This window comes from Pygoscelis adeliae, unplaced genomic scaffold, assembly GCF_000699105.1.
Source record: "Pygoscelis adeliae isolate BGI_AS28 unplaced genomic scaffold, ASM69910v1 Scaffold202, whole genome shotgun sequence".
NCBI lineage: Eukaryota > Metazoa > Chordata > Aves > Sphenisciformes > Spheniscidae > Pygoscelis > Pygoscelis adeliae.
In genome coordinates, this window is record NW_008824544.1 from 1924247 (window position 1) to 1945517 (window position 21271).

A 21271-nucleotide genomic window follows, 5' to 3' on the forward strand; every position below is an offset into this window, starting at 1 on the left:
CTGTGTGGGGCTTAGTTGCCAGCTGGGGTTAAACCACAACACTTGGAATGAAAAGGAGATTAAAAAATGAACTAATATAGTCACAGACGGGGAAAAAAATACCCTCTTCATCTCAGCAGGGTGCTGATGCTGCAAGCTAGCAACAATGCTGATGTTTGTATCGCCACTTATTTCACTATTAAGCATTTTTAAAGATGACAGCTGCCTAATATTCCTCATCCAGTGACAGTAAAAAATAAAACCAACACATTTTGAAGAAATACAAAAGCATTAAGGCCTACATTTGTAAATAATTAAATGCTCACATCTAAAATACTGCTTTATTTGGTTCTGAATTAGATAATAGGAGAAGAGGAATATAAAACCCAAAGGAAGGCTAAAATCTCTGGGAAGATAAGTTATTGGAGATGCAAAAAGTTATTTTGTTTTTGAAAAGACACAGTTAAATAACATGATTGGGTAATAAATCTTAATTACTTCATTAGCTTGGAAATCCCATGCTTTTGTATTTACAATATCTGAGACTGTTTTTATTAAACATGAAACAAAATGAGAACAGTTTAGAAATGGTTTTCTTTGGAATACTACTGACCACCTCATAGTGAGGGAAAACTAGTTGGTCAGAAATGACCAGCTGGTTTTGCAGTAGTAACAGTAATTACATCATTGCACATAGACAATCCTGCTTTGAAAGTTTGGAGCTTACATTCAATATTCTTGCATAAGTCAAAGAGGCTTGAGGCAGGTCGGAAGCTAGTTTTAAGACAAACAAAACAAAACCTTTTAATTTACTTACTTAACACCGTATCTGTCTCGAAACATGATATGATCTCTGTACGTTCGATTTACATCAAGATCAATTTGCCTAATATCTGGTGAAGACCCTCGTGCTTGACACTTCAATTTCTAGGAAAACAGTAAAGAACAGAAATTAAGTTTAAAATTGCGAGCACTAAAATAGCTGAAACCTGCCTGTACACCTATACTGAAGTATTTGCCATCTCATGATTTAAAATGCTTAATATAGAATAGCAACTCACAACAATTTTAACTTCCAAAATATGCACATACATATATGAATTCTATAGTCAGACACATTCACACAGTATAGATGTAAAAAGATTAATCCCATATTACACATTTTTGTGACACGCCATTCACTACTCATATTCAAGACTATGTTTCAGCATTTTAAATTTCTAATTGCCATTTCTCAGGTAGGCACATCACTGGAGGAAGACAGAAAGTGAATTTTACTACTCAGGAACAAGAACCTAAAATGCAAGTGCTCCAGACTGGACTTTTAGCAAATGATTTAGTGTGGTTTTCATACTTTTCCTGCCTTTTCATCTAAGCAGAAGTAATAGCTACATAGCTGCCAGTTATTATCTAAGTATAGATAATTGACATTTCTCTAGTCATTTCCTCTGTCTGTTCTAATCTAATTTAGTTGTAGAATACCTCTACTTTAGCACTTGCTTTAACGTTTTATAATTAAATCCGATTTTGCAACTGAATACTTAGGAAGCCTGCACAGGTTAGATTGCCTCCTTATTTTTGGCACTTACAATAATTTTCTCTTGACATTCATTCATTCATTCCCACTTCTGCCCTTAAAAGTTGCATTTGCAAGACATTTCTAACTGGATTCAACATGGTATTTTCAAAACATTACATTTGAGTGGGCTTTATTAGAGCCTCTAGTGTGAGTGAAAAGAAAGCATACCTAGAGTTTGAGAAACAGAAAGAACAGAGGATTAAGAACTGGTAATTGCCCTGCCCAGAGAACTGAAAGAAGCTGTTTGACCTACGGCAAGCGTGCATATTTTCCTTCTAATTCCAAGGTGTGCAATTTGTAAGTGATACTTGTAATGAGGAGTGTTAATATCACTTTAGGAAATGGGAAAAATGGAGAGCAGTAAAATGAGCTTACTGCAAATAAACAAGCTAGGATAATGATGGAAGAAACTATTTCTGTATCTGAACTACAAACACTTCTTTGTTTTGCACTGAGCACGAGACAGCATTAATCATCTCTGAAGATTAATTCACCTATTTTTAAATGCTTCTAGTTTTACTCAGTATTCTTTCCCACAACTACGTTATTCAGCATGAACTCTGTTTTACCCCTTTTGGATCTGCCACTAGTCTTACTTACAAAGTTAAACAAAGTATAACAGTCAGAAGGAACAGCCTGTCAGACTAAAGAGCGATAAATAATTTAAAAGGAAGATCACAGACACCAAAATTTAGATAACTTCAATGTCAACATTGATCTTCTTTCATGACCTTACAAGATTCCTTGTCTACTCAGACCCAAAGCCTCAGCTCCAAAAAAGTGCTATTAGAGGAAAAAAAAAAAAAAAAAAAAATTCAAACAAGCCATGCATTACCTTGAAACTCTGGACATTATTTCTTTCAAAAGCAGTGAACATTTAAATTCCTGTGGGGAAAAATTCAAACACACTACAATACTAAATTGCCTTTCTGTTAGCTAAACTCTCCCTATAATCCTTTAGCAGGGGGAAAGAGAGACACAGAGAAGAAAAGACAGAATTTTAAAGGATTTGATTCCCTTTCTGCCTAACTTACTAGCCTGCACATGAACCTTACTCTCTGCTCGTGGGTCTGAAGTTTAGCTCTGATGGCCATCAGCTGTATTCACACCCACAGAAAAAGTACAGTTAGAAGGGAAAAATTTAGAGGAACGTAACCACAGTAATTCAGAGGTTGCTTTAACTCCTACTCAGGGTGAGGATGGGGGCTGAGGGGGAAGTCATAGCTATTTTCTTTATATTCTAAGTAGGAAATATGCTTAAGTGGTTGATTTATGCCTGTAGAAATTTGTGGGGTTAAGATCCTGTCATCAGGTGCACCACTGAGAATGCAATCAAGTAACCAGACAGTGCTTTGTAAGGGATATCTAAGCTTCACTTGGAGATGAGATGGCAGAAAAGATAGAATCATAGAATCATTAAGGTTGGAAGAGACCTCCAAGATCATCGAGTCCAACCATCAACCCAACACCACCATGCCCACTAAACCATGTCCCTAAGTGCCTCATCTACACGTCTTTTCAATCCTTCCAGGGATGGGCCCTCAACCACTTCCCTGGGCAGCCTGGTCCAATGTTTCACCACTCTTTCAGTAAAGAAATTTTTCCTCCCATCCAATCTAAACCTCCCCTGGCGCAACTTGAGGCCATTTCCTCTCATCCTTTCGCCAGTTACTTGGGAGAAGAGACCAACCCCCACCTCGCTACAGCCTCCTTTCAGGTAGTTGTAGGGAGCGATGAGGTCTCCCCTCAGCCTCCTTTTCTCCAGGCTAAACAACCCCAGCTCCCTCAGCCGCTCCTCATAAGACTTGTTCTCCAGACCCCTCACCAGCCTCGATGCCCTTCTCTGGACACATTCCAACATATCAACATCCTTCTTGTAGTGAGGGGCCCAAAATTGAACACAGTATTCGAGGTGTGGCCTCACCAGTGCCGAGTACAGGGGCACGATCACTTCCCTGCTCCTGCTGGCCACACTATTTCTGATACAGGCCAGGATGCCGTTGGCCTTCTTGGCCGCCTGGGCACACTGCTGGCTCATGTTCAGCCGGCTGTCAACCAGCACCCCCAGGTCCTTTTCCGCCAGGCACTGAAAGTGTCCAGTGATGCCATCTGGCTTCGCCAAGCCACTCTTCCCCCAAGATAGCCAGCTTGTTCTGGCTTTGACAAGATTAAGGCACCAATCTCCATCCCGTCCAGAATACTGGAACTCCTCTTACTGATATTCAGCTAACAAGGTGCTTCCTTAATAGATGTTTCTCAAAGATCTGTAGTTTCAGAGGTTTCTGGCTTCTTACTGGGACAGGGTTTTTTTCTTATTTTGTTTTGCTTTGCTTTTAGAAGGGTTTTTGCAAGTATTTGAGGATGGGAAAAGAAATGGAAAGATCAAGTTAATTACATAAATTACAGAACCAAAAAATAAGCTGGAAAAGTGCTTTTCAATACATAGGCTTTTTCCTAGCTAAAACAAGCAGTAGAGTTCAACGCAATTTCTAACCCTTTTTATTTTTTTTTAAAACACTGCACAACAACAAAATCTTAATAAAGCCTGTAGTCTTAGTATCCGAAACTTTTTAATTAATATTAAGTGGAAATTCTACAAACTCACATTATAAAAGTCTTTCATTTCTTCTTTCATTTTAGGGACGTCAAGTAGTAAAGACCAGACTTGCCCTCTGAACTGCAGTGGGATTCCTTTATAAATTCTCCTATGAAACTGTAAAAATAAAAGAAAATATAAATGCAGTACAGTCTATAACATTCTGAACAAAAGGAACAGTGACACATAACATGCTAAAGAGAAAAATGCAACTTTCTCAATTGTCCTAGCAAAGGGATGACCTGCTGGGGACAAAGTGTTCCCGTGACTGAAAGTGTCCAGTGATGCCATCTGGGACCTCTGTTGACGGAATCAACAGAGGCACAGGGAACAAAATAGACACACAGGCCAAAACATCACTCTGTACAGGTGATGCTTACAAGCCAGGACTTTAGCATGTAGGAAGGCCTACCAAAATTGTATCACCTCTGCTAAGCAGCACTTACTCTACAAATATTGGAAAGACTACTCCAAGTTTTGTAATTTAGACCAAAAAAAATCAGATTCTTAGCAACACAATATTTCAGGACACGCCACAAATAACTCACTATAATTACAAACTATAAATGGGAACGGTGAAAGGCAATCAACAATATCATAAAGTTTTAAAGATTACCAGTAAAAAAAAAAAGCATAACTGATTTTTGAATTCTTGTAAAACTGCAACAGTGTGCTGAAATGTATGTATGCTTACCAAACAAACATGTGAGATCACCAAAAAATCCAGGATGTGCCATTTCTAAAGCTAACAGATTTCAGATTGTATTTCTAAACTAATAATCAGTTTTCTAAATGCATATTAAAACATTTGCGCAAAAACAAAGTATAAAAGATATTCTAGCTACGGTTTCTAAGAATACAGAACAACCTACCAAGACTGCATGCAATTCTTAGCTGCAAAATAGAAAATTAAATTCCCCATTCCTTACACATTCTGTTCTGACACATAAAGCTTGTATTAGAAACAGGTCAGAAGGGCATAACTCAGTACCTGTGCGTAACTAGAGTAGTTATAAACTATTTATCAGTCTTGCCTCTGACATGTCACTGCTCTTGCACTCTCATTTAGTGGTTTGGTTCTTACTGGGCTTATTTGAAAAAAATCGGGAGCACTGACAACTGTCTTCCTCAGTTCTGATTTGTATCTTTTTATGCTGCAGCATTTAGGAACACGAAGAGCCTCTAAACAGAGAAAGATGTACTAGCTGTCTAAAGTCTTGGCTTTACACAGCCAGGAGAGACTCGAGATAAGCAAAGCCTCTGAGCTATTGAATCCTAGTAATTCTAAAAACACACAAAAAAAGTGTTATCATCTTTCCAGAGACATTTCTAAGAAAAGGAAAAATGAGAACTCCAACAAAGAAAACGAACCTTTCTGAAGTTCTGTTTTTACCGTTATTTTAATGATGGTGCAGGGAGACAATCAGATTTAAAAGAGAACAACACACACACAACCCCTCCCCAAACAATTTATTCTTTGCATTTAACCTACAATGAAAGTTAGACCTTAAAAATTTCAATTGACAAAGCTATCACTTCCTTGAAACGTTTATGAAACATTTATAGTATGTTCGTAACATAAGAAATATTTGTATAGACATGTCCTCCTCAAAGACGGGATCCTTTTTTTGTTTTTCACATATTTCGTGTCTCCAGTTTTGGAAGATTAATGAACCCCTCATTGCAGTATATTTGCAAACCTCCTGCTGTTTAGGATATATCAGATCTTTGAAGGTTTCTTTAATGCCAGCAAGGATTCGTGTCTACATTTTAGAATGCGTAACTCTTATACAAGTAAGGTTATGACTTTTTTCCTGTCCCCTTTTCAAAAGAAAATTTTAAACTTGTATAAGATGCAACAGCAATCCTGGAGGCTGTCCACAAAGAAGATGATGTGCTTTTTAAAGAAAAAAAACTTTGCTGCTTTAATATTAAGAATGCTAAAGCAGCAACACTTCTAGTGTGAGCACAGTTATGTCAGTACAGCTTCTTCTGTAAGGATAGAGAACCACTTACAGTGCTACAAAGCACCCTTCTCCATAGATCTATATCCAGACTTCAGCTCACACGGAGAATTTCAGTGTGTGTCAACCCAGACACATGGATAACTGCTTGCGAGAGAGAGGATAATTCAGTCTTTTGAAAGCCAAGCAACACCAATTGCAGTGGAGTCACCCTGAGAAGAGATTAGCCTGTCTACTGGAAAGCAGAATGAGCCAAATTTGCAATATCTTTTCTGGGAACTTGAAAGAAAAAAAAGAAAAAAAAATGCAGTGTTATATGTCCCCAGTGACATGTAGCTGTATTCCTCAGACCCATGGTACAGCAACAGTGTACCTTGATGATAAACATTTTTGCCAGTTAATTATCACTTTGTAACTCATTTTCAAATGCCTCCAACAACCATAAGGTTATTAATGAAGAAAATCAGTTGAAGAATAAATTCAAGACTACCGTTGTTCTAAATGAATATTTTGGGAGAAGGTCAGGACATCAGAGGCCAGAAATAAGTCTTTGTAATAACAGTTTCTTATCAAAATAGAATTAAAACAAATTCAAACCATCCAAAGTGTGGGGCTGTTTTGTTTTTTTTTTTCAGGAGATAAAACTGAAGGAGAACAACAACCAGTTTCAGAGGAGTCTGTGGCATTTACTGTTTTCCCACCTTCTGCACTTCTCATGACTGAAACCGCCAAACACTAGAAGAGCCCTTGAAGTAGTAAGTGAAAACTGAGATAGAGAATTGTGGAAGCGCTTTTAAAAGAAAAGTTCGACAAATGAGTTGGCAAGTATAACTTTAAAAACAGCGGAAAGGACAGAGAGACCAGAAGTTTCATCAGCCCACTATAGTTATGTCAAAAAAAAAACCAAACAGAAGGAAAGCAAACATTTTCAGTAGCTAAGATCAGAATTATTCCACTACCTGACAGAATAAACCCAAATAACATTCAGAGCTTCTTGCAAACCATTTTAGAGCTGTATCCAGCTGACTCTGCTGTTCCAACTCTTCTTTTATTTAGGCAAAGAAAAAAGCTCTCAGTCATCCCACGTCATTACAAGATACTGGCTACAGACTCAGCAGAACGCGATACTAAAGACTTTCACTGTCTGCCTGGTATACGAGAGAGAAATGTAACTCAAGAACAGAACCTTTCATGGCACAGGCTCCATTATACAAATGATAACATGGAAACAAGAGTGAATAATTTTATATACAATGGAAAACTGAGAGGAGGGGATGATATGCCAGAGAGTCGTGCTGCCACCCAGAGGGACCTCAACAAGCTGGAGAAATGGGCTGACAGGAACCTCATGAAGATCAACAAGGAGAGGTGCAAAGTCCTGCACCTGGGGAGGAACAACCCCATGCGCCAGCCCATGCTGGGGACCACCAAGCTGGAAAGCAGCTTGGCAGAAAACTACTACTACAACTACCTGAAAAGAGGTTGTAGCACGGTGGGTGTCGGTCTCTTCTCCCAAGTAACAAGCGATAGGACAAGAGGAAATGGCCTCAAGTTGCGCCAGGGGAGGTTTAGATTGGACATGAGGAAAAATTTCTTGACTGAAAGAGTGGTTAAACATTGGACCAGGCTGCCCAGGGAAGTGGTTGAGTGCCCATCCCTGGAAGTATTTAAAAGACGTGTAGATAAGGCGCTTAGGGACACGGTTTAGTGGGCCTGGTGGTGTTGGGTTGACAGTTGGACTCAATGATCTTAGAAGTCTTTTCCAACCTTAATGATTCTATGATTCTATGAAAAGGACCTGGGGGTCCTGGCAGACACCGAGTTGAACAGGAGCCAGCACTGTGCCCTTGAAGCAAAGATGAATAATGGTATCCTGGGCTGCGTTAGACAAAAGTCTTGCCAGCAGGCTGAGAGAGGTGATCCTTCCCCTCTGCTCATCAGTGGTAAGGCCACACCTGGAGTACTGTGTCCAGTTCTGGGCTCCTTGGTACAAGAGAGACATAGACATATTGGAGAGAGTCCAAAGGGCTGTGAAGATGAAGGGACTTGACCATCTCTGCTGTGAAGAAAGTCTGAGAGAGCTGGGACTGTTCAGCCTGGAGGAGAGAAGGCTCAGGGGGATCTTACCAATGTATATAAATACCTGAAGGAAGGGTGCAAAGAGCACAGAGCCAGGCTCTTTTCAGTGGCGCCCAGTGACAGGACCAGAGACAATTGGCACAAACTGAAACACAAGAGGTTCCCTCTGAACACCAGGAAACACTTTGTCACTGTGAGGGTGACTGAGCACTGGCACAGGTTACCCAGGGAGGTTGTGGAGTCTCCATCCTTGGAGTTACTCAAAAGCTGTCTGGACATGGTCCAGGGCAACTGGCTGTCAGTGACCCTGCTTGAGCAGGGGGTTGAACCAGATGATCTCCAGAGGTCCCTTCCAACCTCAACCATCCTGTGATCCTGTGTGATTCTGCGATTTTGTGAAAATGACACGGCTGCACTGCATCTCTGGGAGGGGAGGTGGGGGCAACCCCTACAGACTTCACAGCAAAACTCATTTCTGATAATCAGTCACCAAACAGTTAAAGAAAATATAAATGAGCAAACTGATTATTAACTAACTGAGTATCTTTACCATTAGTACCATACTAACGCTCCCTACTGTCTTTTATTTCCTTATGTAATATAAGGTTGAAAATATGTTGAGAAACACTGGGTTGGGTCTATATACTTGCAGAACCCTAATCTACTCTTCTGTTCTCTCTGAATTAATAATTAAAATAAAAAGTAGAAAATTTAGCAAGTTACTTTACTTTTTCTTCTACTTCTGGGGAGATGGAATAATGAGTCATCTTCAACAAATTCTTTAAAATTAAGGCTTTCTTAAGATAACAGCTCAAAACAAAATACAAGTATTTAAACTCAGAGTTCAGATAATCGTTATATGAAAACATGCATCATTCAAAGAATGGTGTTATGGACTCTGGGATGTTTCCATCAGATTAGGACATAGAAAAAAGGAAGTAATCCTCAGTAGATATAATCATATAAACGCAACTTAAATAAAAATACAGGTTTAAGTTCTGTATCACATCTAAGCTGATATTCAGCCAAGGATAGTTGTCATAAACTGATGCAATTATTACTAATATTGTTGATCCTGAAGTAGATAGGACAAGCAGACACTAGATGAGGCCCCACCACCTGGGAATTCAAAAGGAGCTTCTCATGCAAAAAGAAATTGGACCAGTAAATTGGACCTTCCCATTCTGAAACAAGAGAATATATAGAATGAATTAAAAAGCTAACAAAGCAAGAAGAAAAAAAAACCTCTCAAATTTAGACTATTCCAAATTAGCTATCATCTCAAATAATGAAGTCCATAACATCCAACATTCAGTGTGGCCTCCATGCACAAAACCTGGAAAACATACAACCTCCCCTTCCTTCCCTTGCCCCAATCTCTCCAGCTCATAAACCCAACTAGTTCCTGGAGAAGGAACGAGGCCACTATCACACAGCACTAGTCTGAAGAGTGGGAACTGGCATTCTTGCTGCTGCAAGATATAAAACTGGTTTTCTTGAAAACTTTCTCAGTTATGTCAGGAAGAGCTGCACAAGCAGCAGAGGGACTCTGCCACCTCAAAAAGAATCCATAAGAAGCATAAGAATTAAAATTTGAAGTCTCACAAGAAGGTACATTTATAATTAAAAAAAAGTATATTTATAAAGGCTGCTGCCTTTAGAGGTTCTTCAACTTCTGTGGGTTGCATAAAAGGAAGAAAAAGTGCAAATACAAGAGTTGCTTAATCTCATTCAAAAAAATCTCAGGAATGCAAAGAGGGTTCTTCATTAAGGCTCTGTGTTCAGACTCCAAACTAAGTGGAGACTTGATTATTATATTCTGTGTGAAAGCCAGAACAGCTGGAAGTTGCCAACTACCCTGATTGTTTCTCTTCTTCCTTTCCCTCTCAATTTAGGCAACTTCAATCACAGATAGATGAAGGCAGATAGTGAAAGACAGAAATACTTCGGTAGAAATACTCAAATGGGAATATAACATATAACAGTTTTATTTAATCTTTCCTGAAAGTTATGATCATACTAAGCCAGGAAGGATTTACTATCTGTGGTGGTTGATTGTTCCCTGGATTATTAAGCAGTAGAATACAAATAGGAAATAAAAACATAAGCCCAGAGAAGGACCATGCTGAAACACGAACTTTGCTGCTCTGTGACACTTCCTGCATAAGAAACGACTGATGAGGAGATGAAAGCTTTGTTTTGACAAATATCAATCACGCAGACACAAGGGCAGTTACACACTTCAGAGACTGGTGTCTGTAAGAATCATAATGACTCCACTGAAAAGATGCCTAAATAATCATATAGGAATCAATGAGTTTTATACACGGTTATGGAGTCATACATGGGTTCTTTTTATTATGTCATCCTTCATTACCTCTAAATCATTACTCAAATATGGTAGAGACTGGCACATTTCTGGTCTCAATGTGACAACTCTTCCATCTCTTTCCAGTTCTTCATGGTCACACATTGCTGCCCTCCATTCCCACTCCCCCCCCGCCTTTTTTTTTTTAATTGGGTTTAAGCACAGGAGTTCTAATGGGAAAACAGTGTGAAGTTCCCAGAGTCCCCATCTCTCTCTTGAGATATTCTTCTGCAATAAAGATCAGGGGAAGGTGTAAATTGAAGCATCTCACACGCACATACACATATCAGTGTGTTAATGTCTTCTCATTAATTCTCCTGGTAAAGTTATGATGGAAAAAAATAAGGAAGCAGCCTATAGGCAGCTCTGCAAGAGTTTTAAATGAAAACTGTATTTTGCAATTAAGCATATGACAGTTTTGGATAATGTAATCAAATATATGGATTCATTTACAGTATGTGTACAGTATGAACAGATTTCTTCAAGCCAAAACACTCTCAGCTGTATATTATGAAGGCTCATTACAAACAGGCTGTCTGAAGTCCTGTACTTCGTACATACCTGCTCTATCTCTGGGACCATCACCTTCTCTGACTCTCCCTAGCTCTCCTTTTTAAGGACACAAGTCTCTCAAGTATGCCATTTTCCAAAACCAAGCCATCACTACAATTATAATCTATGACCCTACAACATTATTACTGTTGTTGTTGCTGCAATGTTCCCTTCAGTACTGTTTCTAAACAACACTGATTTCAGGAGCAGTCTGACTGCACAGAAACCATAGGAATGTCAGGGGAAGTGAGTCTTTTAAGATACAGGCTGTTCATTTTCTTTAGCCATTTGTTCCTCTAGTGTTAACCGCTTTATCCAGTCAAGTGAAGACAAAAAGCAAGAGTCAGGAATTGTTCTTGCAACTATTGCTTCTGTGCTTCAAGAAGGTGAGCATGGAAAACTGGTGCATTCTTCCAACACACCTTCAGATAAAAACTGTCTTTATTTGCGAGTTTTGTACTACTCTGAGAACATCACCAGGCTTTCCATAAAGAGCAGCGACAGATAATGGCTGACTTTCCACTGCATGCTCAGGAGGAGGAGGAGGCTGATTCTTTATTCTGTATGTTCTGGTTCACTTATCACATAAGATGCAAGAAAGAATAAGGAAAACACCCTTATTTTTAAAGTCTCATGTGCTCCACCAGAGTTCAACAATCAGTGAAAATTTTTCCTAGCCTCAAGCAAAGTTCATTGCCTTTATGAACATATTGAATTACTCCTGTCACTATTTATAGTTCAGCCTATAATTTGTTACATGCACTGAAACTCTTTCTGCTCAGCTGATCTGGTATACCTTCTGCATGCTTGGTGAACAGGATTGTTCAGTTAAGTCAGTGTATCATGGACTGACGTCACTGATGGCTGAAGAGGAAGACTGCTGCTGCTTAGACAACACGTAGCTATTGTGTTACCTGAAAGATCATATTTAACATTCTCTTTGCAAACAAAGTAGCTGTTACACAGGTTTTTTTGATCATCCCTTTGACTTGGGAACATACTTGATCTTCAAATCACCCAGTCTCCACAGTAAAGAAACAAAGCCACAAGTGTTATGACATCTAGCTTCTCCTTCCAGAGAAGACGACAGGACAGAAAGTAGGATTATAAGAAAAATTTGGGAAACAAATCATTACTTTTTCATGCATTCACTTCATATTTTAAGAAAATGAATTCCCTAGCTTCTTAGTTATACCCTGAAAAACATCAACCACTGGCTTTAGTGTTTTTAACAAAAGCAAAGTGCACGACATAGCTACTAGTCTCTAAACCAAAGGTTATAAGCAGACATGATGAGTTGGGGACATGCTGAGTAAATTTCTCCCTCCACCTGAATTGTAGTATCTCACTTCCCTGCTCATCAGGCTAACAAGTTTTCCACTTTGCACAGAATAATTTGCTACAATAAAAGGCTAGTAAGGGAGTAAGCTAACGCTGCAGGCCAGTCATCCAGGCAGTAACCTGGTATGTGTAACAGTTGTCCTCTAGTCCTCAGCAAAATACAGGTGCATCAGCAGCATCAGAAAACACCAACAGAATCCCCAATAGAAAATGCAAGTTTTAAGCCCTATTGAGAAGAGGGAATTTGAATTTTGGAACCTCATGTTCTGTGCATTATCCACCAAACGACCACAAGAACAGTTATGAAAACCTCCCCAGAACACAGTGTTGGGAATACAGCCTCTCCAGCAAGTTTTTTTTCCCAGTTGAAATTCTTCCATTATTTTAAGATGGCCAAGACTAAAATTCCAGCAAATAAACTATTCACATGAAAATCCCTACCTAGCTTTTAAAGCAAGTAAAAGCACTTAGCAATTAATGGCATACTGAACATAACCCACTTTCTGTCATTACCCCCAGACCATTATTTGTTGGCTGAGTCGGATAAAAATAATTCTGTAACTAAAAATCCCAAAAGCAATTTAAAGATTATTAATGGGCAATTTGCTTCCTTAAAATTCACCTGCAGCTTCACATAGAAAATAATTTTACTCTCTTCATTTTTTTCAGTCAAGAAATGTTGTAGCACTGCTGGGCACTGTTAAGTAGCTGCCAGCATATTTCAGTTCTTCCATATTGATTCCAAAATAAAGAAGCAGCCTATCAAGGTATAAAGTATTCTATTCAAAAGTAGATCCCATTCATACCATCAAAAAAATTCACTTCTCTTGAAGATTATGAATGCTGTGTTGCATATTATTCACGAACAGACTTACCCCAAGGGGGACAGGGCAGTGAATGGCTTCCTATACTTTTTACCTTCTAACTTACTCAGTGCAACTCTCCTTTTAACAAAGCAACCAGGTATCTTGGGATACCCTGAGATATCTGTGCTGGCAAGTGTGATAATTTAAACAAACTATATGCCCCATGTTATGACTAATCAGTTTCCTTGGAGGGTTATCCAAGGCAGTTTTCACTGATCCATGACTGTAAGCTATCCTAGGCCCTTCAGTAAACCTGTGCTGCAAAACAGAAAAGAAAAAAGGAGGGAAAACAAATGGAAACCATAGAAGATTAATAATTTAAAAAACCTCATAGATCTTAATAAGACGCCACCAGTAACTCAAAAGAGTAACTTTAAATTTAAATATTAATCAGTACAATATGCAGCATATAAAGGAACAAAAAAAAGTTAAAATTCATAACCCTTGAAAGGGGATTTGTGATTCCTGAAAAATTCAGCTATACCCATTCAAAGGTGTCCCCTCTTTTCAAGTTTATAATGATTTTTCTTTTTTTCCTCCTTCACATTCTCAAAGCATAAATCAAATACAACTTCCAGCTCTACAAGACAAGACCAGCAGGTCTGATGCTTCATCTGCTCCACAGACTATTTTGCGGATGTGAACACAGTATGCTGTGTGATCCTAGTTCCAACCCCACAGTGCAAGCGCAATGCAGTACAGCACACAATTATTACTATGAATATGTTAGAGAGCCTACACGATATTGCCCTTAGAAATTCTTTGCATTTGACCACCAGTTTTGTTGGATTGTTATTATTATTGGCTTATTATGTATTATTGCATTTTGGAAGAATAAAAAGCCTTTTTCTTTCAGTGTGATTTTTTTTTTTTTTCCAGATCTCAAACAGAGACAATCTAATTTAAGGTTATACATTCCTGCAGAAGTGATAGCTAATGAAAAAAGCATGCATAACTTTACCTTTTCACTATTCTTGTATTTTTCCCAGCTTTTCAGCATCTTAAGCCATTTTGTAGTTCTTTCAATTTCAAGGTGCTTTTGCTGAAAATAAATTAGAATTTTTTAATCTTTTCAAGATTAATACATTTAAAATTATTTATATATTTATAAAAATACTGAGGAAGAGTTTAACACAGCATCATCAACTTTTTATCCAGCCACCTAAGAACAGCAACAAAGAGTAACATCAGTTTATTTAAAACATCCAAAAAACCAGCCAATGAAAAAACGAGCAGAAACCCTTATTTTCAGCACTATGTAAAGAATTGTATTTTGTAAGAGGAGTTTAAGTACAAGAATAAAAGTTTCTTCTCTACACATTTTTGGCAAGTAGAGAAAACTTCAATTTTTTTTTTTAATACTCAGTAAATTTTCAGGCAAATGATTTCTGCTGCAAGCTTTTAAAAAGTTAGTTGACACTGAAATGATGATCTTCTTTACCCAGACTTGCCCTAATCACAATTAGCTACTGTTTTCCAGTGATCACACAAACCATCCCTTCTTAAAAGGGATGCAGTCAACGGCTCGATGTCCAAGTGGAGACCAGTGGCGAGTGGCATTCCTCAGGGGTCAGTATTGGGACCGGCTCTGTTTAACATCTTTGTCAGTGACATGGACAGTGGGATCGAGTGCACCCTCAGCAAGTTTGCAGATGACACCAAGCTGTGTGATGCAGTTGACATGCTGGAGGGAAGGGATGCCATCCAGAGGGACCTGGACAGGCTTGAGACGTGGGCCCGTGTGAACCTCATGAAGTTCAACACGGCCAAGTGCAAGGTCCTGCACATGGGTCGGGGCCATCCCAAGCACAAATACAGGCTGGGCGGAGAATGGATTGAGAGCAACCCTGAGGAGAAGGACTTGGAGGTGTTGGTTGATGAGAAGCTCAACATGACCCAGCAATGTGCGCTTGCAGCCCAGAAAGCCAATCGTATCCTGAGCTGCATCAAAAGAAGCATGGCCAGCAGGTCGAGGGAGGTGATTCTTCCCCTCTGCTCCGCTCTCATGAGACCCCACCTGGAGTACTGCATCCAGCTCTGGGGCCCCCAACATAAGGAGGGCATGGACCTGTTGGAGTGAGTCCAGAGGAGGGCCACAAAGATGATCAGATGATCAGAGATCCAGCTTCATAGCTGGAGCTATGAAGACAGGCTGAGAGAGTTGGGGTTGTTCAGTCTGGAGAAGAGAAGGCTCTGGGAAGACCTTATTGCAGCCTTCCAGTACTTAAAGGGGGCCTACAAGAAAGCTGGAGAGGGACTTTTTACAAGGGCCTGTAGTGATAGGACAAGGGGTAATGGCTTTAAACTGAATGAGGGTAGATTTAGATTAGATATTAGGAAGAAATTCTTCACTATGAGGGTGGTGAGGCACTGGCACAGGTTGCCCAGAGAAGTTGTGGATGCCCCATCTGTGGAAGTGTTCAAAACCAGGTTGGACGGGGCTCTGAGCAACCTGGTCTAGTGGAAGGTGTCCCTGTCCATGGCAGGGAGGTTGGAACTAGATGATCTTTAAGGTCCTTCCAAACCAAACCATTCTCTGATTCTATGAAAGTTAAAAAGGCACAAAGTACATGAACAAAACCAAGTGCATGCAAGAGACAGTGCAGTAGCAGAAGTGGGAATACGTTCTAATTCTAGATATTGAAAACCTTGCTATAATTCGCACCCTAGGCTCGGTACATTTTTACCTAAATGGCCCTATGTCTTAACATCAAGGATTTCTTCTGAAGGTAAGATCTGCTTGCTTAAATTATATTACTGGCAAGAATATTTCAGTAAGAAGGTGATAAAATTAGAATTCAAAACAAAACAAACCCTACCTTCTCAAAATAAAGTTATATCAAGTAGCATAACATGTAACATAATAAATATGTGAATTCCACGCATTATATTATATACGGCTTTAAAAGCATCGGACAACCCTACTACCTTAAAGATTGCCATTCTGCCTATGAAAACCTTGCTACAGTTGCCATCAACTTCTTGGATTTGGGAACCAAACAAGCACTTGGAATTAGCTATTTCAGTCCCTGGAATTTCAAGGCACTTTGGCTCCTCACAGCCAAAGAAAATTTGTATTTTGTTGGCTCCAATGATGAGAAGCTTTTTAGTCCATATTTTTACAGCCCAGTTTTACATGCTGTAAAGTAGGCAAGGTGTCTCTGATTACAGTTAATAGTTAACTTTGTAGCGTATTTTTTTAATGACATTTTTCCAACTCTTTCATAATGCTTTGGAGCTGAGGATCAACACTGGAAAAGCTACAGCAGAAAAACGTATGTGTGTGGCTATTGCTTTCTTTTCAAAGATGAATATAAACAAACATTTAGTTATTTCGTAAAGGACAGCCCGTCTACCTCCAACTTCAAATCCAGGGCTTAATAAAGACAGGAAGGATATTCTGTTTCATGTGGTTAGTGATGCAATCCTGTAACAATGTAAGAGTTTAATTTCAAAGCTCTGCAGGATACTGAAAACTTATTAATACTTTCATTAACTGCATCTGAAATGTTGGGGGAAAATATAAAAGAAAATTATTACTTATTGTCTCAATAGAGTTCTAATTTTACTACTAGCTTTTACTCATCAGAATTTGTGCATTCTTTCTTGGCTATCAATGCAACAAAATGTGCAAAAGACTTCATTAATCCAGGACCCCAAAGCCTTACACCTGCAGAAGTACAGCTTGATGTCTGTTTAGGTCCACCCCAACCACGATTCAGTCCCTGAAGTGTCCTGGAAATAAGCTGCTTCTGCTTTTTTCAGTTATTTTTATTTTAAACCAACTGACATAAGCCTGACATCAGTATAAAAGTTATGGGGAAAGAAGTGCCTCTACTATCTCAACCTTAACTTATTCAACTATTCATGTTGCAAGCAACTGCCCACATTCTTGTTCAGGTTCCATGCTGTATTTTGTAATACCTCAACCACTTGCTTTTTTTAATTATTATTATTATTATTTTTAATTATTTAAAATACTTTCTTAGGAGTTAGGTCAGAGGGGAACTGTAGAAAAACTACTGCTTCCCAAGTTTCATAGGTTTCACAACACTGCTTCTGATTCTCCTCTACACTTGCAACCCCTTTAAGAAATAAGCATTTTTAACATCTCTAAAGCATATTTCTCTAGGCATAGTTTAGATCGCAGGAATAACATTGCTATCAAGTCAGGAAAGGTCTCTGCCCTCAACAGGTTGTTCAGATAATTGCTAAGAAAAATAAAAACCTATCTGCTCCCACAGTCTTTTTACTTGTATGTTTGATCTACTTTCAAGATTTTTCGTCTTTTGAGCCAGAAGCTCACTTCAACTGTATGTTTGTTCAAGCTTTTATGTCTTCTGTGTCAATTTATCCCAGTTCTCAAGTGATGCTACTGTAGTGAAAATAGCAATTATTTCTGTGTTCAGTTGTTGAGAACTTTTAGCTATTTTTTCCCCAGTCTGAATTATGTTAACTTTCATGTCTAACAGGTGCAACATTGAAAACATGGAGAGATCTGATGCAGCTCATTGCAGAGTAGATGGATGCTGCTGCTCTTTCAGGCAAGTTCCATGTAGTTGTCAAAAAAAAAACCAACCCCAAAACAACCCCACCATTTATCTGTCTTCTGAATACATTTTACACTTTGAAGCATTTTTGCCATCAGGACTAACAGAATCCCTAACTGAAGCAGAGAAGGTTTCTTACTCTTGTGTCAGTAAATAATACACTACTGAAAGCAAAAGAGCATGAAGTTAAGTTGGCAGGCATCCATCTTATGTGCAGCACTCTACCTTCCTGGACAGCAAGTGTGCTGGAGCTGAGGCTTAAAGTAATGCTTTAGTAGAAGCCTCAGACAAAACCAGAACTCCCTGAACAGCTCCCCGGAGAATTTATAATCAAGTAAACCAAAGACAAAACCAAACAAACTGAAAGTGACTTACAAAACATTTCCTAACACTACAAAAACAGAGTCGGACACAGACTCCAGATTTCCTGAGGTCAGTTCTCTGTCCACTTTTCTCAGTGATTTTTCCTCCCCTAGCTTTATCTCAGATGTGCTGTATGATTCATCTGAATGTTTAGTTCATAATGTAGGACAATGGTTCGATGCATTTAAGCCACCAAATGCCCAACAAGGTAATGAAGCATCAAAATTACTCTGCATTCACAGTACTAATGCCTATTCTAAAAGTATTATGCACGTAAATACACACAAATACACTCACAGAAAACCCCGCTTAAGCTTTACACTATAATGTATATGAGAAAAGAGATTCAAAATTCACAAGGATACACAATCCTTTACATAAGTTGCAAACTAAATGAAAACATGACTTAGGAGTATTTTTTTAAATTCTCAAGTAAGGCAAAAGGAAAGCATAAATAGTTCTGCCAAATAAGTTACTTTAAAAGATACTGCACAGAAAGCTTTTAGTGCTAGCCTACATTAACACAACACATTAATTATCTGATGAATGGCATCTTGAAAATTGTTAAGATTCAAACACTGCTGACAGAAGACAGATAAACCTCAAACCAGCAGAGGTCAGGATATCATCAGGAGTATAACCAAGAGTTTAATACAGGAGCATTACCATATGATTATAAAAAGACACTGGATTTAACAATGCAATTTAACACTAATTCAATAAATACAGTTTCTATGCTGACATTTTGTCTGAGACAGCATGAATACAATACGGGACAGAGAACTGAGACACTATTTTCCTCCCAATAATTTAAGGCTAACTACAAAGCCACAGTGAATCACAGCTTCAAGACACAGATACCACAATAATTGCAAGCTGTCTAATATTTACGTTCATAGACTCACCACCCTGATGTGTCCTTCGGATGGAAATGAAATTATATACACACTCGCTATGTTATTAAATGTAATGGAACATGGCAGGAAAATACAACTACTTCAGGCTGCATATGCAGAAACACACATAAACCAACGCAAAACAAAAGGGACTCAGAAGTTCCCTTTTATGAGAAGTTCTTCTTACTAGCCCAATACCAAAGCTCAAAATAATTCATTTTTAGAAACATTGCTGCTCTTAACACTTGGGGAGCTGAGCTGCCTTAGAACAAATCATTCTGTCCCTCTTCCATGCACTGTACTGATTTGTGCAGCTGAGGGGGCTAACTTTAAACTTACAGCTTTAAATATTGTATCATGAGTTTTCCGATGATACAGAAGATCAATATGGACAAAGAAGAAGGATCTGATCTGGTCTCGGAGATAACAACGGGCCTGACAGACCAAGGGGAAATACCAATGGTATCTAGGCCCAGACAAGTAGAAATTAAGTTCCCAACGATTTTAATAAAAGCTTTCCACACTCCCAGAACATCTGTTCCCAAACTTCTCCTCCAGCACCCTCCAGCAGCAGAAGGATTTTTGGACTAGGGCCTGTACCAGCTGCTGACAGGTCTTTATGTCCAGAATACACCTGGCTCATCAACTGAACATTACATCATGTTTCAGTGGCTGCCAGGATATTTGTCACCATTTACCAAACTAGAAAAGCACGCTACACCCCTCAGGGGACGGCAACGTACACCTCAGCATCAAAGCCATCACCTCACTTGGACAATCCATCCACCCAGCACAGCTGATGACAGCTCATGACACAGACAATAGCTCTCGCTCTTTCAGGGCAGAGCTGGGTGGGATCCCTTAAGTAGCTCTGTTTCCTTTACTAGCTCATATAATGGGTGAGGAAAACTCACATCTCATTGCAACTAGTAAATGTAAGATTGCGTGGGCCCCAAGGGATCTGTGGGCGAGTTAACAAGACCTCAAGTCCTTGGGACTTAGAACACGTTTCTTTGGGAATGCAAATCACTAAAATGCTTCACCTCCTCATTTCACAGTGACTTATATTAAAAGAAGTTATAAATCTGTAAACGTCTACTTCCTAGTCAAAAAACTAGAAGACACTGGACTTACCTTTTCTATCGCTGCATCATGGACAGGAAGCTCCTCTGGACTGAAAACAAAGACAAAGTTCATATTACTCTCGATAATCTTGGCACAAAATTTTTCCTGCATAGGTTCTTACAAGTAATCATTTACAGTAGCAATATGCAGCAACGAGTAAACAAGAATTCTGAACTTTAGAGAACTAAGACAATAACACACCAGAACCCTTGGAATTTATTTTTTAAACGCAGTGAAACACAATATTTTAAGTACAGAACTAGAATTATTTCAATCTTAAACCTTCTAAATCAAAGTAGTTGCATAGCTTCAAAAGACAAGGACTTAACAGAAAGCTTATTTTTTCTTTAGTAAAAGCACCCTGTGCTGTGCTACTGAACTGAAACCTAAGTGAATTTTTTGTTTTGTTTATCAGACTATACTACTGTTTGCTGAAATACGCCTATAAAAGGTTTTCCTCCTTTACTCCTATGCCCTGTGAAAGGCATTGAGACTTTGCTTGACTTAGGAGAGTTAACTTCCATTTCCTCAAAACTCTACAAAACTCAGTCTGAGTAACAAGGAGGAGATGGTAGGAAAAAACCAACAACAACCAGTTTTATTACTAGGTATCTAATTAATATTAAAAAACATAGTCCTTTCACTTCTTAGCCTAACTCTAAAAAGGCAGATTATGAATTGAAAGCTTGAAATGCAGCCTTTGAACAGATACATTTTCAGACTTTTTTTTATTTTAGTTTCATTCTGAGGGCTCTAACTTCTGTTTTTCTTATGAAAGAAACTTGTGTTTTTCTTCTCAAAAGTAGCTGGACCACTTTGATGCCAAATGAGCCTGTCTTCCCCTGCCTGCATCATCTGCAGCTTCTGAAAACATAGCAGCTCATCTGTAAGTAGCAAGGCTCCCTTTTTCTGCTCTACAGATCAGACAAGCAACACACCCAACAAACCCCTGTTTAAAAGGGACTAAAAAGCAGACACTATGTGAAATCCTTTTTAAAAAAGATTTCCTGCTG

General features: G+C 38.8%; 1 protein-coding gene across 1 annotated transcript in view; it reads right to left on the reverse strand.

Annotated features, from left to right (window-relative positions):
* USP6NL (USP6 N-terminal like) overlaps positions 1-21271 on the reverse strand; it is a 126252-nt gene that overhangs the window by 29495 nt on the left and 75486 nt on the right. The window contains exons 4-7 of the mRNA XM_009321744.1: positions 20268-20307; positions 14286-14366; positions 4164-4271; positions 797-906 (exon numbers count right to left, since the gene is read on the reverse strand). Coding sequence (XP_009320019.1) covers positions 797-906; positions 4164-4271; positions 14286-14366; positions 20268-20307 — 339 coding nt within the window. The remainder of the gene's footprint in view (positions 1-796; positions 907-4163; positions 4272-14285; positions 14367-20267; positions 20308-21271) is intronic.